The 20834-nt window shown below is 42.1% G+C and overlaps 2 protein-coding genes across 2 annotated transcripts in view; both read right to left on the bottom strand.

Annotated features, from left to right (window-relative positions):
• The window catches only part of LOC308302051 (dual specificity calcium/calmodulin-dependent 3',5'-cyclic nucleotide phosphodiesterase 1C-like), a gene marked incomplete at both ends in the record, with an annotated part of 499975 nt that overhangs the window by 311419 nt on the left and 167722 nt on the right, over positions 1 to 20834 (bottom strand). The window lies entirely within an intron of this gene.
• LOC308301536 (apolipoprotein D-like) lies at positions 17874 to 20520 on the bottom strand (the record flags this gene model as incomplete). Its single annotated transcript, XM_080745554.1, has 4 exons — positions 17874 to 18109; positions 19102 to 19190; positions 19673 to 19794; positions 20413 to 20520. 4 exons carry the CDS (start codon positions 20518 to 20520, stop codon positions 17874 to 17876), a joined length of 555 nt encoding a protein of 184 aa, XP_080601680.1.

Below are 20834 nucleotides of genomic sequence, written 5' to 3'. Positions count from 1 at the left end.
AGGAGTGTGTATAATGTTCCACTTGCAACACAACTTAAACATGGGAAACACATTGTACAACTAATACTGCTATAATGAATTATTTCCACTGTCACCTCTTCAACTGTGGCCTCCTCTTCCACAGAACCCTGTACCATTACCTCCGCAGCCTCAAGTGGCTTTAGAACTCCAGCAGAGTCCCCTGGCACAATCGCCCAAGCAGCCTACACCAGCGCCTCCTCTTCCACAGAAGCCGGTACTGACACCTGTACTGCCAGCAAAGTTCTCCACTCAAGGGCCAAAAAAACCACATGCCCCTTCTGCAAATTGGAACTGAATAAGAGAAACCTCAAGGCTCACATCGATAGACGCCACTCATCATCTGTTGATGAAATCACTGCCAAACGCCATCTTCCATCTCAATGCATAGACCAAAGAAAGGGAATTTTTGCGGTTGCAAGAACCTTTAATGGTCCAAGAAACCCCATACATGTTGTTAAGTTCACCTGGGGAAACAGCCACAAGGTTGAATGCGAATTAGAATTTTGCAGACAGGAGTCAGAATTTGCCAGAGGAAGTGGCTTGTTAGGCTTCCAGTGTGTTCATGTCAGGTCATTACAATTCTGTCCTACTCCATCCACAGCCGTGGTAACATTGAAGGAAGAAGTTCTGTCTGATATGGTCAGAAAGAAAGTTTTCTGAAAACACAAAACAAATCTGTCTCGTCAGGAAGGAGAAAGCGGACTCTGAAAACAGCCCACTGAGTCAAGAGCTCACATTTTGCAGTGGTGAATCTGGTAAATCTAGTGTTTATTTGTCAGTCTTGGAAGAAAGCGTGTCTTATTATTCTCGGTTAGGCAGAGTGGCCGTTTGTTATGACATAAAAAGAAATACTTGGCATTGTCCATGTACAAAGCAGAAAAAAGCTGTGTTCACAAGTCAATAGCGAAATGGCACCTGAATCAGACCCGACCCAACCTGTTCCTAAAGACTTTATTTGACACTTTACAAGAATTGGATCCTGAAGGTCACTGTAACGACGATAATCTTTATCCACCCGAGGGAGCTGCATTGATTTCACTGGTCAATTATTTGTTGAGCAGCAAAAAATTGCCAGCTGTACTGCCACCTGACGTGTCTTCACCACTTAAAGTAATGCCAAACGATGCATGTTCCCATACTGAAGAGAGTCAGCCAAAACGCCTCATACCACTTGAGAACTTTTGCTCTGTCTGCCCTGGAAAGATTCCTGTTACAATACTGCAGTATTATATTATTTGGGCTCTTGTACTGCTTGTCTTATGTCCTGTTTCTACAAGGTGGAGAGGGTGTGGAGGAACCTGGAGAGCTGATTGCCAGATGACAGTCAGCTGTGGCAACTGACAGAGCTTCCTGCACAGAATTATCCCTGCCAATGATTGGCGGGTCCCCTAATGATTAGGCCTGCTGATTGGGTGTGGCTACCTCCAGTCCTCTATAAAGCCTCACTCTGAGAACATTATGGTGGAGGACTGTCAGCCAAACGGCAGCAGAGAATCGATCCCTCTGTCCTCTCACCCCAAACCAACCAGTGACTCTGTCCTTATGTTTAGTTAAGTCCCTTCGGAAAGGACTCCTTATGCTTTAGTGGTAGTTAAGTTTTGTTTTGTTAGGTTTGTTTTCATTGCTCTCCATTTCATTAATTCATTTTCTGTAAATACTATCTAGTTAATTGTTAATAAATTCACATATATTTTTATAAGAACTGTCTTCATCCATCATTTATGTTATGATTCTTGCCCTAGGGGCGGCATAGCTCAGGGGTAGAGAAACTGGTATTAGAGCACGAAGGGTATAAATCCCGAAGGGTTCCCAGTTCGAATCCGGGCTCCCCCTGAGTTAATGTCGAAGGGTCCTTGGGCAAGACTCTGAACCCCTAATTGCCTCCGGTGAGTAGGTTGGTGCCTTGCATGGCTTCCTCCGCCACCGGTGTATGAATGTGTGTGTGAATGGGTGAATGTAATGCACAATCTATGTAAAGCGCTTTGGATTAAAAGCGCTATATAAATGCACCATTTACCATTTACCATTTACCTAGACCATGAGGGTCGTAACTTGAATTGGGGGCTCGTCTAAAAGTTTGTATAAAGCTATTCTAATTTAGTTTTGTTAGTTTTGGTTATACTGGGTTGGTTGGTTTTGTCTGCATTGGTCTGGTTGACAGGTTTGTATACTTTGTATCAGTTTGAGTCCCACCGTAGGAAAATTTGGATTATACATGGCACTTAAAGCACTGTTGCTGATCATTAAGTCTTTACTGCCTCTATTTCAGCAGGTACCGGCTAAGTGGAGGATGGAGGTTTTTGTGGTGCAGCAGCTTACTGGTAAAGGTATCCGGGTGTCAACTGACGATATTCTCTTGCATACTACGGTGGGTGAGTACATAGGTACATGGGGAGGGAGGGGGAGCTCTCTTGCCCCATGTCCTAGTACTGATCCAGTAGTAGTGAATACAAGCTGGGGGGGGACTTAAAAGTCCAAGCTGGCCTTCCACCTCTGAGAGGTGGAGCTCCATAGAGAGCTGATGTGTGTGTGCACATTAGGGTCTGAGCTGACAGGGCGTACCTGCCCCTCAGTTTAACATTTAAGGAGCCTTTTGAAACCAGTAAGTTAATGTGTAGTAGGTTACATTTGTTAGTTGTATTGGTTTGCTTTTGCAATCTAAATTGGTGGGTTGGCTCAAATCTGTGCAAGCTTAAGTTATTTTCTTTCCGGGGTAATCTGTCAACCAATAGAATTTGAATGGCCGAAAAGTGGGTGTGGTGTCCAAAGCTGCCATTTGCACTGGGGATTGTGGTGTTAATCGAGTGGCAGTTTTGGTTCAAGTCGAATTTTAAATCGATTATGTATTAAATTCTAAATTGTGAAAGGGTATTGTGAATACCCCCACGTACTCGCTTGAATTTAATAATGCAGATGGTTTTAAATGCTTGTGTTAAGTAGTGTGAATTTGTGATGCACATCATATTTTTGTTTCTTTTGATTAGTTCATGTTGTTGTTTTTTTCTTGTTACGGTCGTTTGAGTCCTTCGGCACAGTAGTGCAGTCCTTCGGTCCTTTGAGTAGTGTGGTCCTTTGAGTAGTGCAGTCCTGTGGGTACTGCAGTCCTTCTGTTATGTGATCTAATTATTTTGGCATGTGATGTGCTCAAGTAATGTCTGATAGTTCGAGCTGCAGCTGTTTTGGCGGTTGCACGCTTTTTTGAGTTTTTGTATCAGTGTGAGACACTGGTGTTCGATTTTTAAGTCCATGATTTGGCCTAAAAATAACTTATTTGGTCTTGTGTCCTGTTACCTGTCTTTATCCCACTCTCTTTGCTTCCAGGATCCAGTTGCTGTGGTGTGGTGATAAATGGCAGGGGAGAACAGGCCTTCGTAGAGAAGTTGTGGTATTTTTGGGTCAAACATGGAGTTATGTAGTCTGTGAGTTAATCAAGTTGCTTAAGTATTTTTCATCAGTTTTTTCGTGTCATGAATTCTAACTTGTCTAACTTGTGAAAGGGTGGTTGGCTAGTCCTCTACCCCCACAGACTAAAGTGAATTCAGATTTTTCTCCTTTTCCTTCGTTTTTTTTTTGGTTAATGCACATGTCAATTTCCACTGCGCTCCCGCATAAAGAGAAGTAGGTTGAAAGGTATAGTCACTATCTGTCTGATGATGAAAAAGGGCAGGTCTCCATTATCATGCATGTGATGAGGATGCTGCTCAGTCTGATTTTACAGAATGTTGGCCTTTCTACAATTCTGATTTTGATGCGCTGGGGTGGGTCGTGGCAAGGTGTTTTTTCTTTCTTCTTTTCTTGGTGTAGTTGCTGTGTTTTTAAATGTGCTTGAGCATAGTCACATTTAGCATCTTGGGGAGAACTTCTGGGGCAGGAAGTTCTTTTTTTAAGGTGGGGGGTGTTACAATACTGCAGTATTATATTATTTGGGCTCTTGTACTGCTTGTCTTGTGTCCTGTTTCTACAAGGTGGAGAGGGTGTGGAGGAACCTGGAGAGCTGATTGCCAGCTGACAGTCAGCTGTGGCAACTGACAGAGCTTCCTGCACAGAATTATCCCTGCCAATGATTGGCGGGTCCCCTAATGATTAGGCCTGCTGATTGGGTGTGGCCAGAGCCTTCTAATCAGAGAGTCCTGCCACTGCGGGGTCAGAAACAGCGCTGGTCACGTGGTTCATTGTCACTTTACACCTCATAGACTTCAATGCATTTTGTAAACTTCTGGTTCGCCGTTTGTCACTATACGCCAATAGATGTGTGCGTAGAAGAGCTGGCCCCATGAAGTGAACGGGAGTGACGCAACTCTTCATTCTAGGGCTCTGGGTGTGGCTACCTCCAGTCCTCTATAAAGCCTCACTCTGAGAACATTATGGTGGAGGACTGTCAGCCAAACGGCAGCAGAGAATCGATCCCTCTGTCCTCTCACCCCAAACCAACCAGTGACTCTGTCCTTATGTTTAGTTAAGTCCCTTCGGAAAGGACTCCTTATGCTTTAGTGGTAGTTAAGTTTTGTTGCCGTTAGGTTTGTTTTCATTGCTCTCCATTTCATTAATTCATTTTCTGTAAATATTATCTACTTAATTGTTAATAAATTCACATATATTTTTATAAGAACTGTCTTCATCCATCATTTATGTTATGATTCTTGCCCTAGACCATGAGGGTCGTAACAATTCCTCTGTCAGATCCAATGTTGATAACCCACAAAGCCAACATAGTGACATTCAGTGGCATATTAAAAGGTATGTTTAGTTCATGAATACTGCCCTACAAAGGCAGTGTGCAGTGTACAAGAATTTCACTAAAAAAATGGTTTAAAAGTGTTAGAGCTGATCAGACAATTGAGTTAAAAGCATAAAAGTGACATTAAACTGATTTTATATCTGTTCTTGAGCTAATTGTTCATTCACCAATATCATGAAGGCTAATTTGACCTTTTGGTGACACAAATAAGTTGGTGTATCCAAAAACGTAGTTACTGCACTCTGCCTTTGTAGTACAGAATACATAATTGATCTGTTTCTTTTGCTACATTCAATGTTTTAGGTATAACAGTTCACTGTTCATTTATGTTGTCTCTCTCACTCACTCACTCACACATCAGGGTTCCCACGGTCATGACATTTCTGGAGATATTTTGAAATTAGAAAGTATTTTTCCAGTACTGGAAAAGCCGTTCAAAAGTTCGCGAACGTCCCACCTCTGCACGCACCGTGTTCAGGGAACGTCTGAGAACAACTGACATACAAGCTCACATCGCGTTGCAAATGCCAACATTGTGAGCTTGTAGATCTCCGGGGGCGGAGCATAAATCAGGCTTCAGCCAGAGATGGACAGTAGCCTACGCGACCCAAGTACTTGAGTAAGAGTACAGAGTACTCCGGGTCACACTCCAATCCACAGTAAACTCAGTCATGTTACAAGTAAGAGTATAAAAAGTACTTGCTTTTAAATAAACGTATGTATTCAAGAGTGCATACCGGTACATGCTTTTAAAAATAAGCTACTTTACGTACAAATAAAAGTAAAAGAACTCAAGTAGGTCTACATTTACTCAGTTACTGTCCACCGCTGGCTGCAGCTTATCAGCTGTTTCGACAGCACACAAGTCAGTGCCCTCTTCTGTCCACAGCTAACTAATGACAGTGAAGTGGCAATTTAAGGACCTTTTAGACATTTTTAATACCTAAAAAAATATAAATAAAAGACCAAAACTGCATCAAAAGTTATCATCTATAAAAACATTGGCCAAATTGACTATAGTAAAAGAGGCACAAATTGTGAAAATGGCAGATCTACAAGCTCCAAACGCCTTGTGTTCCGAGGCGTTGTGAACTTGTAGATCTGCTATTTTCACAATATTTATCGGTGGAACAGAGTGAAACTAAATGTAATGCCTCAACTCTTAATTCCAATTGATTGTCAGGGTGGGGTCCCCAGTTCAAAAAGGACTTTTGGGGGGGTCACAGCCTGAAAAGGTACACATTTAATTTGAAAAGTAAATTAAAGGATGACACAAAAAGCCAGACATAAAGGGCTTGTTTCCAACAAACAAACAAACAAAAACAAGTTTTACTCTTATGCAGTGGTTCTCAACCTTTTCAGGCCGTGACCCCCATTCAACTGGGGACCCCCCACCCTGACGAGTACTAAGAGTTACATTTTGTATAACATGGTTCTATTGTGGAAATAGCCGATCTACATGCTCACAACGTGAGCATTGTGAGCATGTAGATCGGCTATTTTCACAATGTCTGCCTCAATATTTGACAATTTGGCCAAGGTTTAATTTGCCATTTTAGAGGTATTAAAAAGTCATTAAATTGTCACTTAAGAAATGTTCAGATACCCTCTATACACTTAAACTGTATGTTGGTTTGTTTACGGTTGAGTGGGAAAACAATGTTGCACATTAAGTTAATCATCTGGGGACCCCCCAAAATAATTTGGGGAGCCCTCTGGGGGTCCCGACCTACAGGTTGAGAACCACTGCTCTTGTACCTGTACAAAAGACGTAACAATAAAGTACAACCTTGACCTTGAACCTTGAACCAATCAGCACCAAACGTGCCTCAAATGGCCCGCCATAGATTACAACGTAAAGTATGTGACAAAAAGGTTGAGATTGTGTTTTAATTCATAATACCTGCCCACAGATGATGTCACTGGTAGGCATGTTTCTGAAATGTTCGGACATGAATGACTCATTCACGTTGACATGGCAAACAACAGTCTAATGGAAACACAGTCTCAGCCGAGTGATCAGATCAACATCCAACTTGTATAAGTTTGTTGTTAAGATAATAGCGTAGACGTTTTTATTTATTCCCAAAATGTCCTTTGGGACGACTAAGACTCCATCCTTCATGAACATGTGGACGTCTCAGACTCTGTGTTCCACACACATGCTCCTCAGCATAATTCCAATAGGACATCCATAGCGTGTTGCAGCAAGCAGAAATACGAGAGGTTGTATCCTGTCCTTTTGGTCAGGCCTGATGGCTCCACGCTCTCTTAAAAATGTTGACATATACTGTATTATGCATGGGCATTTAGTTTCTACTAACAGCACTTTACAGAAGTCATGTTAATATAACATCTGGTTGGGTTCTATCATGACAGAAAGACCTCCCCAGAATGCCTGCCGGGTAAGTAAGCAATTTACCCCGAGTGAGAGGACATTATGCTCTGATAATGTCCTGTGTGAGGGGGTGATCGGACGAGGCGAAGCCGAGTCCGATAACACCCTCACACAGGACATTATCAGAGCATAATGTCCGACCCCGAGTGGTAAATAGCTTTTCTACCACTTTTTCCCTTATACATGAAAGAAAACACATAGTTGTAACTTGCAAGGATCTTAAGTTACAATCATTATTGCCTATAAAACTTCCGCGAGACAGCAGATAGTTCCACCAACAACATCTTCTACTCACCAACAGATGGCGCCAACTCCATACTAATCCATGCGTCTAGCTTACAGCTAAGCTAACGTCAGTTAGAAGTACCGTTCCGGCCGTAAATAGAGGCTGTTCGCTTCCAGAAAGGCATAGGTTCAGAGAAAAGGGACTTTAAAGTTGGCGGATTGCATTGGATCCAAATAAATCGGCGACTATAGCATGCACGTTAGTAAACATAGGACCGTTGCCACGGTCATTTGTTGGTTGGGGGAAAGGTGTTCCGACTACCTCCTGAAGTCCCCGGATGTACACTGAGGCGCATTGATCTCGGACAAGTCCTCACACAACTTTGCGGCAGTTGTTCTGTCATAATCTCCGGAATTTAGCCAATCAGAATCCAGTATTTGAACACGTGACTCGAAAAAGTGGTAGAAGTTACTGTTTTGCACAGGTACGTCCCGCCCTGAGCCGTTGTTTGTCACCAATTGCAACATAGCCTGCATTTCTACCTCCAGAATACATCATTCTGCCTTCACCTACCCAGTTATCTGACTGACAACTGTCTCCGCCTGGCCCTGAAGGTGTAAATAAATACATTTTACATGCTTTACATAGGCCTACATCATAGAAAACAGCAAGAAACATACAAAACAAAACAAAAAACAATGTACAATGCTATATATATATATATATATATATATATATATATATATATATATATATATATATATATATATACAGTATATACACAGCAGACACATCACACCCGGAGGAGAAGCTCAATAACCTTTCCCAAATGCATGTTGAAACAAAAGCGTTTTTAGCTGATTCTGAAAATATCCTCAGACGCCACAGTTTTTAGGCCACAAGGAGCTGTCTGAGTTGGAAGATAGAATATCCAGGTTGGACCAGATCATGCTTTAAACTGTTAAGACAGTGTGTGATATGTGAGAACACTATACTATATGTACTGAATCAATAACACATTTTTGCATTTTCCACAGCTACTTTGGAGGGACCCCTGTCCCCTGTGTTGAGTCCACAATAGTATTATTTTAACCAATATGTGTGTAAAAGATGCAGTATACAACAAATGGGACTACATTTTCAAGAAGGTTTTGGTGAGGATGAGATATCTCTCTCCATGAATCCACTGTCATTTGGATGTAATGATACTCAGAGAAAGATTCAATAGGTTTAATGTAATTTTACAACTTCCAGATAATCTGCAATGAAATATACAACGAGAGACGAAGAAGGAATGTTTACTGTTGTAATCCCTACAATGACTGTATTGTAGGGAAACCAAACCATCAAGGTGTGGTAGAAAAGCAGTGGTGTGAAGTAGGTGAACTTTGGACACATTGCTGTTCTTCCAAGACTACAAATGAGGCAGATTGTGAAGGTCAGCAGTTTGAAAACAATTTGATGTTCTGCATGCTGCTGCTCCCCACATGATTTTGATCTCTATGGAGTCATCAAAGATTTATTCCCAATGGCTTATTTCCTACCTGTTGTCTCACTCCAGGTCACCTACAGTGCATTATGGGATTCTTACACCTACTGAAGCTGCTGATGCTCCCCAGATACATTTTTAGCCAGAAGATGATTATGTACATTGGCTAGTGGTAAACATCCCAGGACAGTGCACAGGTGAGCTACTATGTGACTACCTCACCCTCTTTCCTGACTAAGCTACAGGCTTCCACCGCTGCTATGGATACAAAATAAACAGGAATCCTAACTGTTAGACCACATGGGACAGGGTAGAAGACCATGTGGCCTCAAATGAAGATGTATGTCATGTTTTCAGAGTCAAACACAACATTTCATGGTACAACGAACTATGTCTGCTATGTTGTCTAAATGTACGCGGCCAATCCAGAAGAAAATATTTTGGAACAAAGTGTTTTGGTTTCAGTAGTATAATGTATTTGTTCTGTAAAATAAAGCCGTTGGTTCCCAGCCAGCACAAACACAGTGGAAAATATTAATTTTAACAGATGGATTTCATATCAAACATGGTTTAAATGGATTTCATGGTAAATCATTGTTGAGCATTATTAACATTATTTGGCTCAGTGGTGAACGTTAATAAAATGCATGGTGGATGTGAAACATTGTTGAGGTTAAGTACACATTCTAAGCTTTCATATGTGACTGAGGCTGGAGGAAACGTCCAAATGTCAGCAATTTTAAAAGTCAGAAAATGCGAAAATAAGATTGATTTAAAATTGTCTTTGTTTTTCGTTTTTGTATATAATTAACAGTTTGAATATAGAAGAGGGTTTTCATTCCATAAGATATCTTTGTTAAGGTCGGTATATGGCAACATTAGTGTAGCAAAGTTGCCTTGCTTTGGGAGAGTTTTACTGCTGTTTTAGGAGGCGGAGAATGGAGCTCTTTAGATTTGCATAGCGATTTCACGGGAGCACGATTGGTTTAAGGAATGCATTGTCTCACATATTTCAGCACGCCCATACAGCGTGCTATCTGCTTGTAAACAGTCTACACACAGTAACTAATTTCATCTCGCTAATGTTAACGGTTTGCTGAAGACAGTATTCTGGAAGGATGTATTTTTTTATGTATACATTACATCGTGATCTCAGTCGCTCTTGGACGCACAAAGAAAACGTGGAAAATCGAAGCAGCATGTTGAAAACGCTATGTCATCATGAGTCCTTGTGCTGGCATTACAGGCGGCACGCTCACTCGTTTGTAGTGAAAATAAAAGATACAGTTTCGCTACTCACCAAAACAAAGACGGATTTGGGGAGTTGAAAGCCTACTTTACTTAGTGGGAACACTCAGAGTTCCCAACATTGCGTCTAAAATACACTTTTTATCCAGATAACAGAATATTTCACCGGAAGGCAAAATGTGGTCAATGGACATTTCTATTGACAAGATCTGTAGAGGGCGGTGTGGAGTAACTAAAACCTCTGGTGAAAAAGTTTATTCTCTGGTAAAAAAGTGTATTAAAGTGTATTTTAGACGTGAGGTGGGGGTTTCTGAGTGTTCCCACTAAGTAAAGTAGGCTTCCATCACCCGTACGCCGTCTTTGTTTTGTTGAGTAACGAACCGTATTTTATGTTTATTACATGCAGACGAGAGGGTGCGCAGCCGTTCCTGCCTCGTAAGGGCTCATTGGTGACATAGCGTCAAGCGTCTCCTCCTCCTCCTCACGCACACACCGCTTGAATCGGTCGATGTTTATTAATTGTTTCACTGGCCTTTAAGCATTAAATAAATAAACTGCTGAGAGACTCTGAACTCACTTACTCAGCGTTTACATTACAAATCATAGTAGGCTTCTGCTTAACACAGTAGCCTACGACCAAGAAGAATAAGAAAAAAAAAGAAAAGAAAAGCTGCCTTCTCTGTCCTGCGGGAAAAACCACAGATCTTCTCGTAATGGACAGCGTATCTCACATCTCAGCCTCTCGTCTGTGGTAAAAAATAAAACCCCTCCGCTCACGAACGTTTCTTACCTTTTGTGAACATTCTGTCCAAAAAGTAAAGGTCCTATACACTTCTCTCAACTGTTTACCTTTCAAGCGTGGAAGAAAGTCCAATCAGCGTGTTGAAATAAAGAGTTTATATCGCTCATTTTGTCAGCCGGTGCATTATTTTCCCCAGTATTATTCGTTGTGTCTATACCACGTGACCAGGGGAGGTAGCGTGTCTAAAAACAAAGGACCGGCTGACAAAATTAGCGATATAAACTTTATTTCAACAAGCTGTTTCGATTTTCTTCCACGCTTATGAAGTAAACAGATGAGAGACCGGCATAGGACCTTTACTTTTTGGATATAATGTTCACAAAAGGCAATAAGCGTTCGAGAACGGCGGGGCTTTATGTTTTACTACAGACGAGAGGCCGAGCTGCGAGATACGCTATAGCGTTAGCTTTCGCGCTAGTGCTGGCTGTTTATTATGAGAAGCAGTCGCCGTTAACACAGAGAGCGTTACATTTGCGCTAGTTTTGATAATGAGCCCATGAACGGACACGTTTCTCCGTTCTGTGTCCGAGCTAGAGTGCCCTAAAAAGTGAGATCTGTTATTTACAGCGCAGCACACTGGTGCGTGGACAATGACGCACACAACTGTGTGACCACCGACTGTAAACAAATCAACGTGATGGATATAATTCCAGTGGAGAAACGCAAATATATTAAATATATTAAGAATGCACCAATATTGGATTAGATATTACACAACACCTTTTCCCTGTACCATCAGAAGTTCAGAACGTGCTGACAACTATAAAGGTAATAAATCGCGGGGGCATCCGTTTTTTATTGCTAAGCTGGGACTACACAGCTTAGAACCTGGTTCTCTAAGTGCTTGAGGGAGTTCTAGGGGGTCCCCAGCTAAATGTTAGGATAGGAACACAATGGACCCTTATGGGTATGGGTACAAATGGAATGGGTCCATTTGGTTCCGTATACACTGCAGAGCCTGATGCATGACAAACTGGGGGTCCTTGAAATGTAAATGGTTGAGAATCAATGATAGAGCCTTGGACTATAATATATATTATAATAATATTATAATGGGGGTCCCTGGCGTATCTTTTCAAGTGGGGGTCCACGGGCTAATGTGTCCATTTGGGGGTCCTTGACATTAAGATTACAAGTAGACCAACACATGATGTGTGCCATCTAAATGATAGGAACCAAATGGACCCTTATGGGTATGGGTACAAATGGAATGGGTCTTGGAAATTATCTCTAATGGGGGTCCCTGGCGTATCTTTTCAAATGGGGGTCCGCAGGCTAATGTGTCCATTTGGGTGACACATTGTGAGCTTGTAGATCTGCTAAGTGGGTAATGTATATTAGGTTTCACATCGCGATTTCGGTTTGAAAACGATTAACCATGCAGCACTAGTTCTTTTCTGCTTTTAAAGCGCGCGGTGTTCAGTCAGTGATCACGGACTGTAACTAGGCAACGGTGATTGACAGCGACATGCAGTGCATATGCAGACAGGGGCCGGGCTAGCGGAGAGGAGAGGAGACGAGACAGTAGGCAGAGCGTAGAGCGCACCGCAGCGACTGCGAGCCGCCTCACAGGCGGTCCTTCGTGCCTCTCCCTCCTTTTGCTGTCTTTTCCTGTGTTTTATTTCATTCATTATTGTTAAATTATGTGTTGAGGTTTGTGTGACAGACCTTTATGGGGCATTTGGTTAAATACGGAACAAACCGCGTTCCCTATTGGTTCAATACGGAACGCATCTTTTAATTGTCCAATACGGAACGATTCCGTATTATACGGAACGGGTGGCAACCCTATATGAGGTATCATTTGTTGAAATTGGAGCATATTAGAAGTTATGGACATATGAAACTTGTTGCACAATGAAAACCAAAGCTGTTAATGGGAGGGACAATAGGTACTTATCTACACCCCTAAATCACTCCCCCCAAGTCAAACCACCCCCACAATCCACTATATCTTCGGCAAATGTTTTACTTTTACTCCACTACAATTATTGAAAACTTTACTATTTAGTAGATTTAGATCATTATTGCAAAACATACATTCTACCACTTTTTCTAGTCACATGATGAAATACTGGATTCTGATTGGTTTAAAACAGTGGCAAATGAGCCAACTCCAGTGACTTTCTCAAAGTCCCCGGATGCGTTGTCATGCTAATGAGGGACATTTCCGAGATCAATGCGCCTCAGAACGCATCCGGGGACTTTCAGAGTCGGAACATAACGCATCCGGGGACTTTCAGAGTCGGAACACCTTTCCCCAACCAACAATGACATGGTCGCGGGCGTCCTATGTTTGCTAGCGAACATACTATCGTCGCCGATTTATTCCATTGGATCCAATGCAATCCGCCAACTTTAAAGCCCCTTTTCTCTGAACCTATGCTTTTCTGGAAGCGTCCAGCCTCTATTTGCGTCCGAAACTGTGCTTCTAACTAGCGTTAGCCTAGCTGTAAGCTAGTCATTCACCTCAGTATGGACCAGAGCTAGAACCTCAGCAGGAGTTGGCACCATCTGGTGGTTACTAGAAAAAGTGGTAGAATGTTGTGTTTATGGGACTATTTGCTGTGGTGGCGGAAGTTTATGTGTATTCTGACACAATTAATGATTGTAACTAAAGATCCTTGCAAGTTACAACTGTGTTTTCTTTCATGTATATGTAAAAAGTGGTAGTTCCCCCGTGGGATAATAAAGGCATCTATCTATTGTTGCGGATGGCCTTGACATCACTCACTCATACTATTCATTACCTTTGCTGTGACTAAATACCACTTGTCTTTCTCCTCACTCAGACTGGCACACCCAGGTTGACACACCTGCAGCAGATTCCAATTGCTGCCACCTCAATCAGCCTGCTATAAAAGCCAGCCAGCTCAGTCCCAGCAATTAACATCCCAGTCCCACACTATGATTTGCTAGTTTTTTGTAACTTTAATTGAGTATTTTACTTAAGCCTGGAGATGGCCGGTAGCCTTGTTTTCGGTTAGCTTTAAGTTCTTTAATTTGGGTTTTGTTAGGGAGGGAGGGGGGCCAGCTTCAACGTCCCTATAGGGGGTGGCCTGCGCCCCCCTCCATTCTTTTGAGTTTTGCCGGCTTCTCCAGGTCCCTTTGATTTCCTGAGTTCTTCTTTGGTTTGGTAAAGTACATTGATTTTGAAATTAAAGTTACCTTCCAAGTTGTTTAATTAAATCAAGTCTAAAGTGTGGGAAATTGCTTAATAAAACTTGTTAAAACTTGTTACATGGTGGGAAAAGGTTAAATAAAAACTGTTAAAACTTGCTATTTTGTGGTGTCCCTCCTTTATGTTGAGATCTCCAATTTGAGCCATTGGCTATTTTCCTTTAATTGTTTGGAGACCGCAACAACTATCTATCTAATTTACCATTCAAGGTCGTGGCACACTCCCTCTCGGTAAATGGCTTACTTACCCACTTAGCAGATCTACAAGCTCACAATGTTTCACATTGTGCACACACAAAGGCTTGGCCCTTCAGGCTTCAGTACAGTGCAATTCTTGTGCTTTGCAAAGCTGCTATAATAACACATGCTCATACCCATAAGGATCCATTTGACCATTTGGTTCCTATCATTTAGCTGGGGACCCCCTGGAACTCCCTCAAGGACCCCTGGGGGTCCCCAGACCCTACTTAGAGAACCAATGCTCTAAGCTAATGTAATCCTTTACAATAAAAACGGATGCCCTGCGATTATTATAATCAAGTTTTTTATCGTGATCTGACTTTTAATGTCACTGGTTTAATTCCTAGGCTTCCTACAGACAGTCGAGCACAAAGTTGTTTCAGAGTTCTGTGGGGGAGGCGGGGGGCAGAGACAGCACAATGCATTCCGGATGGAAGTCACATGGTTTGAAGTCTGATGCGAGTCCTGTGGTGTTGTGTTTGCACAGAGCATGCATCAAACACCATCCAACTTAGCACAAGCACACAGTTGTAGGCCAGCAGTAGGGGGCAGACAAGCTGCACTTGATGAGACAGAAGGGCAGGGTTCAACTGCCAACCAATAGGAGAGAAAGGCCATGATGCAATCCCACACAGCTGTGTTCACTTGTAGTCTGTGTACTCCACAGCAGCAGAGCCTGTGTCTGCACTGCAGTGACATGAAACCTCCATTTCAGAACAAAAAATATTATAAATAAAGTTAAGTGTGTGTCACAGTAAACATTCGACAATAACAATGAATATTACAAATATTTCTTTACATGTCATACATAGTGACAGTGATGCCTACACTACATTTATACAGTGGTGGAAAAATACTCAAATTGATTGCTTAAATAAAAGTAGCAATACTGAAACATGTACAAGTAAAAGCCTGGAATTCAAAATGTTTCGAGTCAAAGTATTAGCGTTGGCATCAGAATGTACTTGAAGTGCCTAAAGTAACTTTTTTAAATAGCAGATCTACAAGCTCACAACGTGTCGCATGGCGGCACGCTGTGAGCTTGTAGATCCATTTTACGTGTCACCAAAAAGCAGCAGGTACTCTGCCTTCACCCGATGACAACTCCAAAAGAACTACATGAGCCGCGTCTCAAGTCCTTAAATAATTCCTATTTCCTTCACTTGTTTCCTATTTCCTTGTATGTTAGTCCCGCCCACTGGGAGTTGGCCTATCACCTGTGATGTTGTCATCGGAAATGGCCAATGGGACGTCTCCTCTTCTCTATTTCCTCAATGGGAGGGACTAACATACAAGCAAGGAAATAGGAAATAGGATTGATTTAAGGACTTGGGACCAAAGATATTTAATTAATGAAGATAGCTCATCCTCATTGGATCCACTAGAGTGCGACATGGTACACAAATCCTACAAATTGACTCCTAAGTGGGCGCCGGCTCTGACTGCAAATCTCGCGCACGTCCTGTTTACTGGTGCTATAGATCCCGCGAGAGTGTGTTGCTGGGACAGTTAAAGAGCAATAATAAAGTTGATTTTCTCAGTTGTGTCGCTGAAAAAAGCCACTTTAGTACGACAATTTTGTTAATATTATCTGGCTTGTGATGATCTGGTCCAATATTTAGTTCAGTGATCATAGCTTCTGAACTATTATTTTACTCTGTGTTCACGTTAGCTCTCCCATTGTAAATGAATAGACTCCAAACATGCTTCCGCCTCCTAAAAAGGTATCTACCTACGTCACACAGAAACGGGAAGTACAGGTCTTTTGCACCCTCTTGCTATCGCCCTCTTGGTTGGGACGCAGCTTGCCAAATACCATATCTGCTTCCTCCTCAAGCGGAACCGCCCACTTCCCGCAAAGCATTGTGGGAAATGTATTATTTTTTTGGAAGAGACTTTGACACACAGAACTTTGACTGAACTTAGTGCGTTCCAGTGTGAGTGCAGCCCTAGACGGCTTGCTGCTGGCTGGGGGACTGCATATAAAGTCCATCTCCCCACAAATGCTGCTGTGTCCATATTGTGGTTTTTCGCGTTGAAATATAATTCTACTTATAGAAGTCACTGTGTGTTTATGATAATTAAAATACAAACAGATGCAGCACGCTGTATGGGCGTGAAAATACGAGACAATGCTTTCCTTAGACCAATAGAAACCCCAGTGAAAATCTTAATGTGCAAAAACCACAGATAATTCCTTCCAAAAGCAGCCTAGTTTAACATAATGATGTAACCATTTAATGACCTTAAAACAGCTATCTTTTTGAATGAAAACCTTCATCAACAATCGAACAACATGGGAAAAAAATAACTAAACACGCAAACAAAATCAAGGTAATTTTCTAACGTTTCTAAAAACAAAAAATTCTCAGGTTCTGTGTCAGTGTTTTATTTTGTAGTGTCATTGTTTTGTGTTTTGTTTTGTACTTTGGTTTTACAGTTGTAGCTTTTATTTTGTACTTATGTCCATAATGGCCTCAAATTTCTTAAACCTAAACGACAATAAAACGGAAATCATTATCTTTGGCTTAGACACTTCTTCCTCCTCCCCGTATACCCTGGGTTCCCTCACTTCCAACCTTCGCCCCTCTATAAAAAACCTTGGCTTTATTTTTGATAGTTCCTTCAAATTCTATAAACAAATCAGTTCTGTAATCAAATCCAGCTTTTTCCAATTACGTCTAATTTCTAAGGTTAAACCATTTCTCCCTCCCAAGCAGCTTGAAATGCTGATTCACGCATTTACTTCTACTAGGTTGGACTACTGCAACGCCTTATATTGCGGTATTCACCAATCGTCAATTAGGTGCTTGCAATTAGTCCAAAATGTGGCTGCACGACTCCTCACGGGCACCAAAAAGCGCGACCATATATCTCCCTGTTTCATCTCTCTCATCTATACAATATGTAGTGGGGGGTCCCTGTTTCATCTCGCTCTCATCTATACAATATGTAGTGGGGGGTCCTTGTTTCATATCTCTCTCTCATCTATACCATTGATTCTCAACCTGTGGGTCGGGACACCCAGGGGGGTCCCCAAATAAATTTGCGGGGTCCCCAGATGATTAACTTAATGTGCAACATTGTTTTCTCACACAACAGTAAAACAAACCATCACAAAGTTTAAGTGTATAGAGGGTATCTGCACATTTCTAAACAACAAAGGACTTTTTAATACCCCTAAATTGACAAATTCAACATTGGCCAAGTTGTCAAATATTAGAGGTGGAAATTGTGAAAATAGCTGATCTACTGGGGAGTCCCCAGTCCCCAGTTAAAATATGATCATTTCGGAGGTCGCGGCTTGAAAAGGTTGAGAACCATTGATCTATGCAATATGTAGAGGGGGGACCCTGCTTCATCTCTGTCTCATGTACAATATGTAGGGGGGGGGGGGGGGGGGGGGGCGGCTGTTTCATCTCTCTCTCATCTATACAATATGTAGTGGGGGGGCCCCGTTTCATTTCTGTCTCTCAGCTAAGGCCTTGACCTGACAACACTTTGAAGACTGTTCTAGCAGCCAAGTGTGCGTCAGGCCAGGGCGTCACATCCAGTCTGGTTGGAGACAGTGAGGCGGTCCGTGTGGATGCCGGCCGCAGCCAGCATGTCCCGTTGCTGCCTAATGATGTCATCAGGAAGCGCCCGGGTGCGGGCCAAGATCCAGGCAAAGTCGATGTGGAAAAGCCTCAGGTAGTCAGAGCAGGAGTAGACCAGAGCAGAGGTCAGGTAGTCTGTGGACAGCACCCAGTAGGGAGAGTCTGGAACACCTGGACAAAAAACATAGTTTGTAAAACTGAACCATTTATTGACTTACAGTATCAATATTTTATTTATATAGCACATTTCCAACGACCAAGGTCGAACCAAAGTGAAGCTCAGAACATATTAAAATACAGACAGGCAAAATGTAATGTAATGTAAACGGAAAAAGAAAGAAGCAAAACAAAATGAACCAAACCTGACAGAACAGCAACATGAAACATCAATATGTGTGGCATATCAAAGGTATGCCGTGAGGGCCAGGGTAACTACACGGTCAAACAGTATTAAAAGCTACCAAGAAAACAATCTGTCTTTAAAAACCCTAGAATCAACATTGTTTTCATGTCACAGGTTTTACAGGTGTAAAAGAGGTGAAATATGTTTCTCTGCACGTTACATTGTTTTTTGTTATTTTAATATTGATTCATATATTGTAGGCCTTAGATTAGGCCTACTATAACAGTGGAAATGGACCATATGGTCGCTGCCAGGAACCAGATAAGCAGAGTGGTTTATATAGTGTCACCTTGAATCTAAAATTCATTCAGCAACTTCCACTTTCATTGTGTCTGCCAAAATGCACTTGAGAAGTTGTTTAGCTGTCTGGTTTAAGTGGGTGTACAGGGCGAGGTCGCGCCAATTCTTGGCCATCTGGCCAGTTTTGTATATTGGACCAGTTACCCATATGGAGACACCTGTTACCCATATATAGAGATCCATGTACTGTATAGTACATCCCTTGTATTAGATTATGGGCTTACTATTGATGACATCAGGGATCTCCATGTATGAATAAACGTTTTGACGGTCGAATGTTTGTTGTCATGAATAAAGATTGGAGCTACTACAAGTGAGTTCCGAGCTACCCTTTTTGTTCCTAATACTGCTTTGGCAGTTTCAGCTCTGCACCAAACAACAGAGGATGTGTTAGTTTTTCTTTGACTGTAACAAGAACACCCATGACTGTGTATGTATAAACACTAGGTGGCAGCATTACCTCTGAAGAAGCTGACAGCCAGAATAGCTGGTTGGGAAGTGTTTTCAACGTTAGCCACTCCCTCAATGGAATTCACCTGACCACTGGAACTGTCAGGGGGGCAGGGGGGGGGGGGAGATGGGTAGCCATGCATTGTGGTGAATGAGAGATAAAAACAGACACCTATTAAATATTGATGGAAGTACAGTAAAGCAGCGTTAATTTAGTCGACTAAAAGCTTGCAGATCCGCTTTTTTTGGTAACCGGTCTACAAATCAGGTATTATTTACGACACCATCATCAAGGCCTGTCAAAATAGATTTTAGTTGACTAAACCAACTTATGATATTTAATCGACTAAAATAGACTAAAAATAAAACATTTGAGAAAATATGGTGACTAAAATATGAAATAAGACGATGAATAAAACTACATCAAAATTGTCTGTCAAAATTAACACTGCAGGTAAGAGAGAGAGTAGAGAGAGAGAGAGAAACAGACAGACAGACAGACAGACAGACAGACAGACACGTCAGACAGACACGTCAGACAGGCAGAGAGACAGAGAGTTAAAAAAAGGAGTAAGGTTTACAGCAGCTCTGCGTTGTGGACGCTGACCGTGCCATCACTGAGGAGAGTGTAGGTGGCCTGCTGACATGTTCCTCTCTCAAACACAGCGGGCAGCTTCTCTATCTCGTACCAGGTACCCATGTACTGAGGTATGGTGTCGAGGGGAAAGAGGAGAAGACAGAAGTACAGAGTGGTGAAAGGTCACGTTTACTCATTCCCTGCCAGAGATCAATAGCCAAATAACGCCCAAACGCTAGCTGTTTTACTTTTGGTACTTCAAATACATTTTGTTGCAAATGCTTTTGTACTTTTACTCAATTAAATGTTTTAATTCCGGACTTTTACTTTTAGTAATACAGAGTATTTCTATATTAGCCCTATTCACAGCCCGCCGACTCAGCAACTTCCTGGTGCTGAAGTCACGTTTTGAAGGGTATAACCCTGCTAAAAGCCCATAGAGTTAACACAGAAATCGCACATTTAATGCAATTTCCGAATATTAAAGTATAAAATACGGCTAGCAAGCATGATCAAGAACACAAGATAGTAAAAGGCACAAAGCATTATAATTTACTTTACCGTTCTAAATAATGATTTGTTGGCTTTAAGTCCAGCGATTTCTGTGTTAGTTTCCCCTTCAAAACTGACGTCAGCACCAGGAAGTTGCTAAGAAATTTGCTGAGTGGGCGGGCCGTGAATAGGGCTAATCGCAGTAGGCCTATTGATACTTTACAGTAAAATATTTGAATACTTTTGGAGTACCTTGGAGACGTTGAAGTTCTGCTGAACAGGGGGAAGGGGACAGCTGCCCACGTGGAAGGACTGAGCACTGGCCTCATCGAACACAGCACTGACAGCAGCCAGAACCATAAGCAGGACCTTAGTCAGAAATGTAAACAGCATGTGGTACAGTCAGTCATTAAGGCTAAAAGGATACAGCCTTAGTCTGGGGCATTTTCTTAAATCGCACCCATTGAAAATGCAGCAGGTTCCACACAGAGATTCCAGATTATATCTACGCAGTGATATTATTTAGGCTAAAAAGGATAACACGGTAAAGTCCTGGGGACTTGTTTTACGTGTGAGGGCCACGTAGCGACCTGAACTAGTCTCGACTGAGGGCCGCATAGCAATCCTCTCTTCTGGGGGGCCCTAACACGAAACATTTTCAGATGAGGGTCCAC

The sequence above is a fragment of the Nannobrachium achirus genome (assembly GCF_963921795.1).
Source record: "Nannobrachium achirus genome assembly, chromosome: 17".
In the NCBI taxonomy this organism is placed as follows: Eukaryota; Metazoa; Chordata; class Actinopteri; order Myctophiformes; family Myctophidae; genus Nannobrachium; species Nannobrachium achirus.
This window is presented reverse-complemented; position numbering and strand designations above follow the sequence as displayed.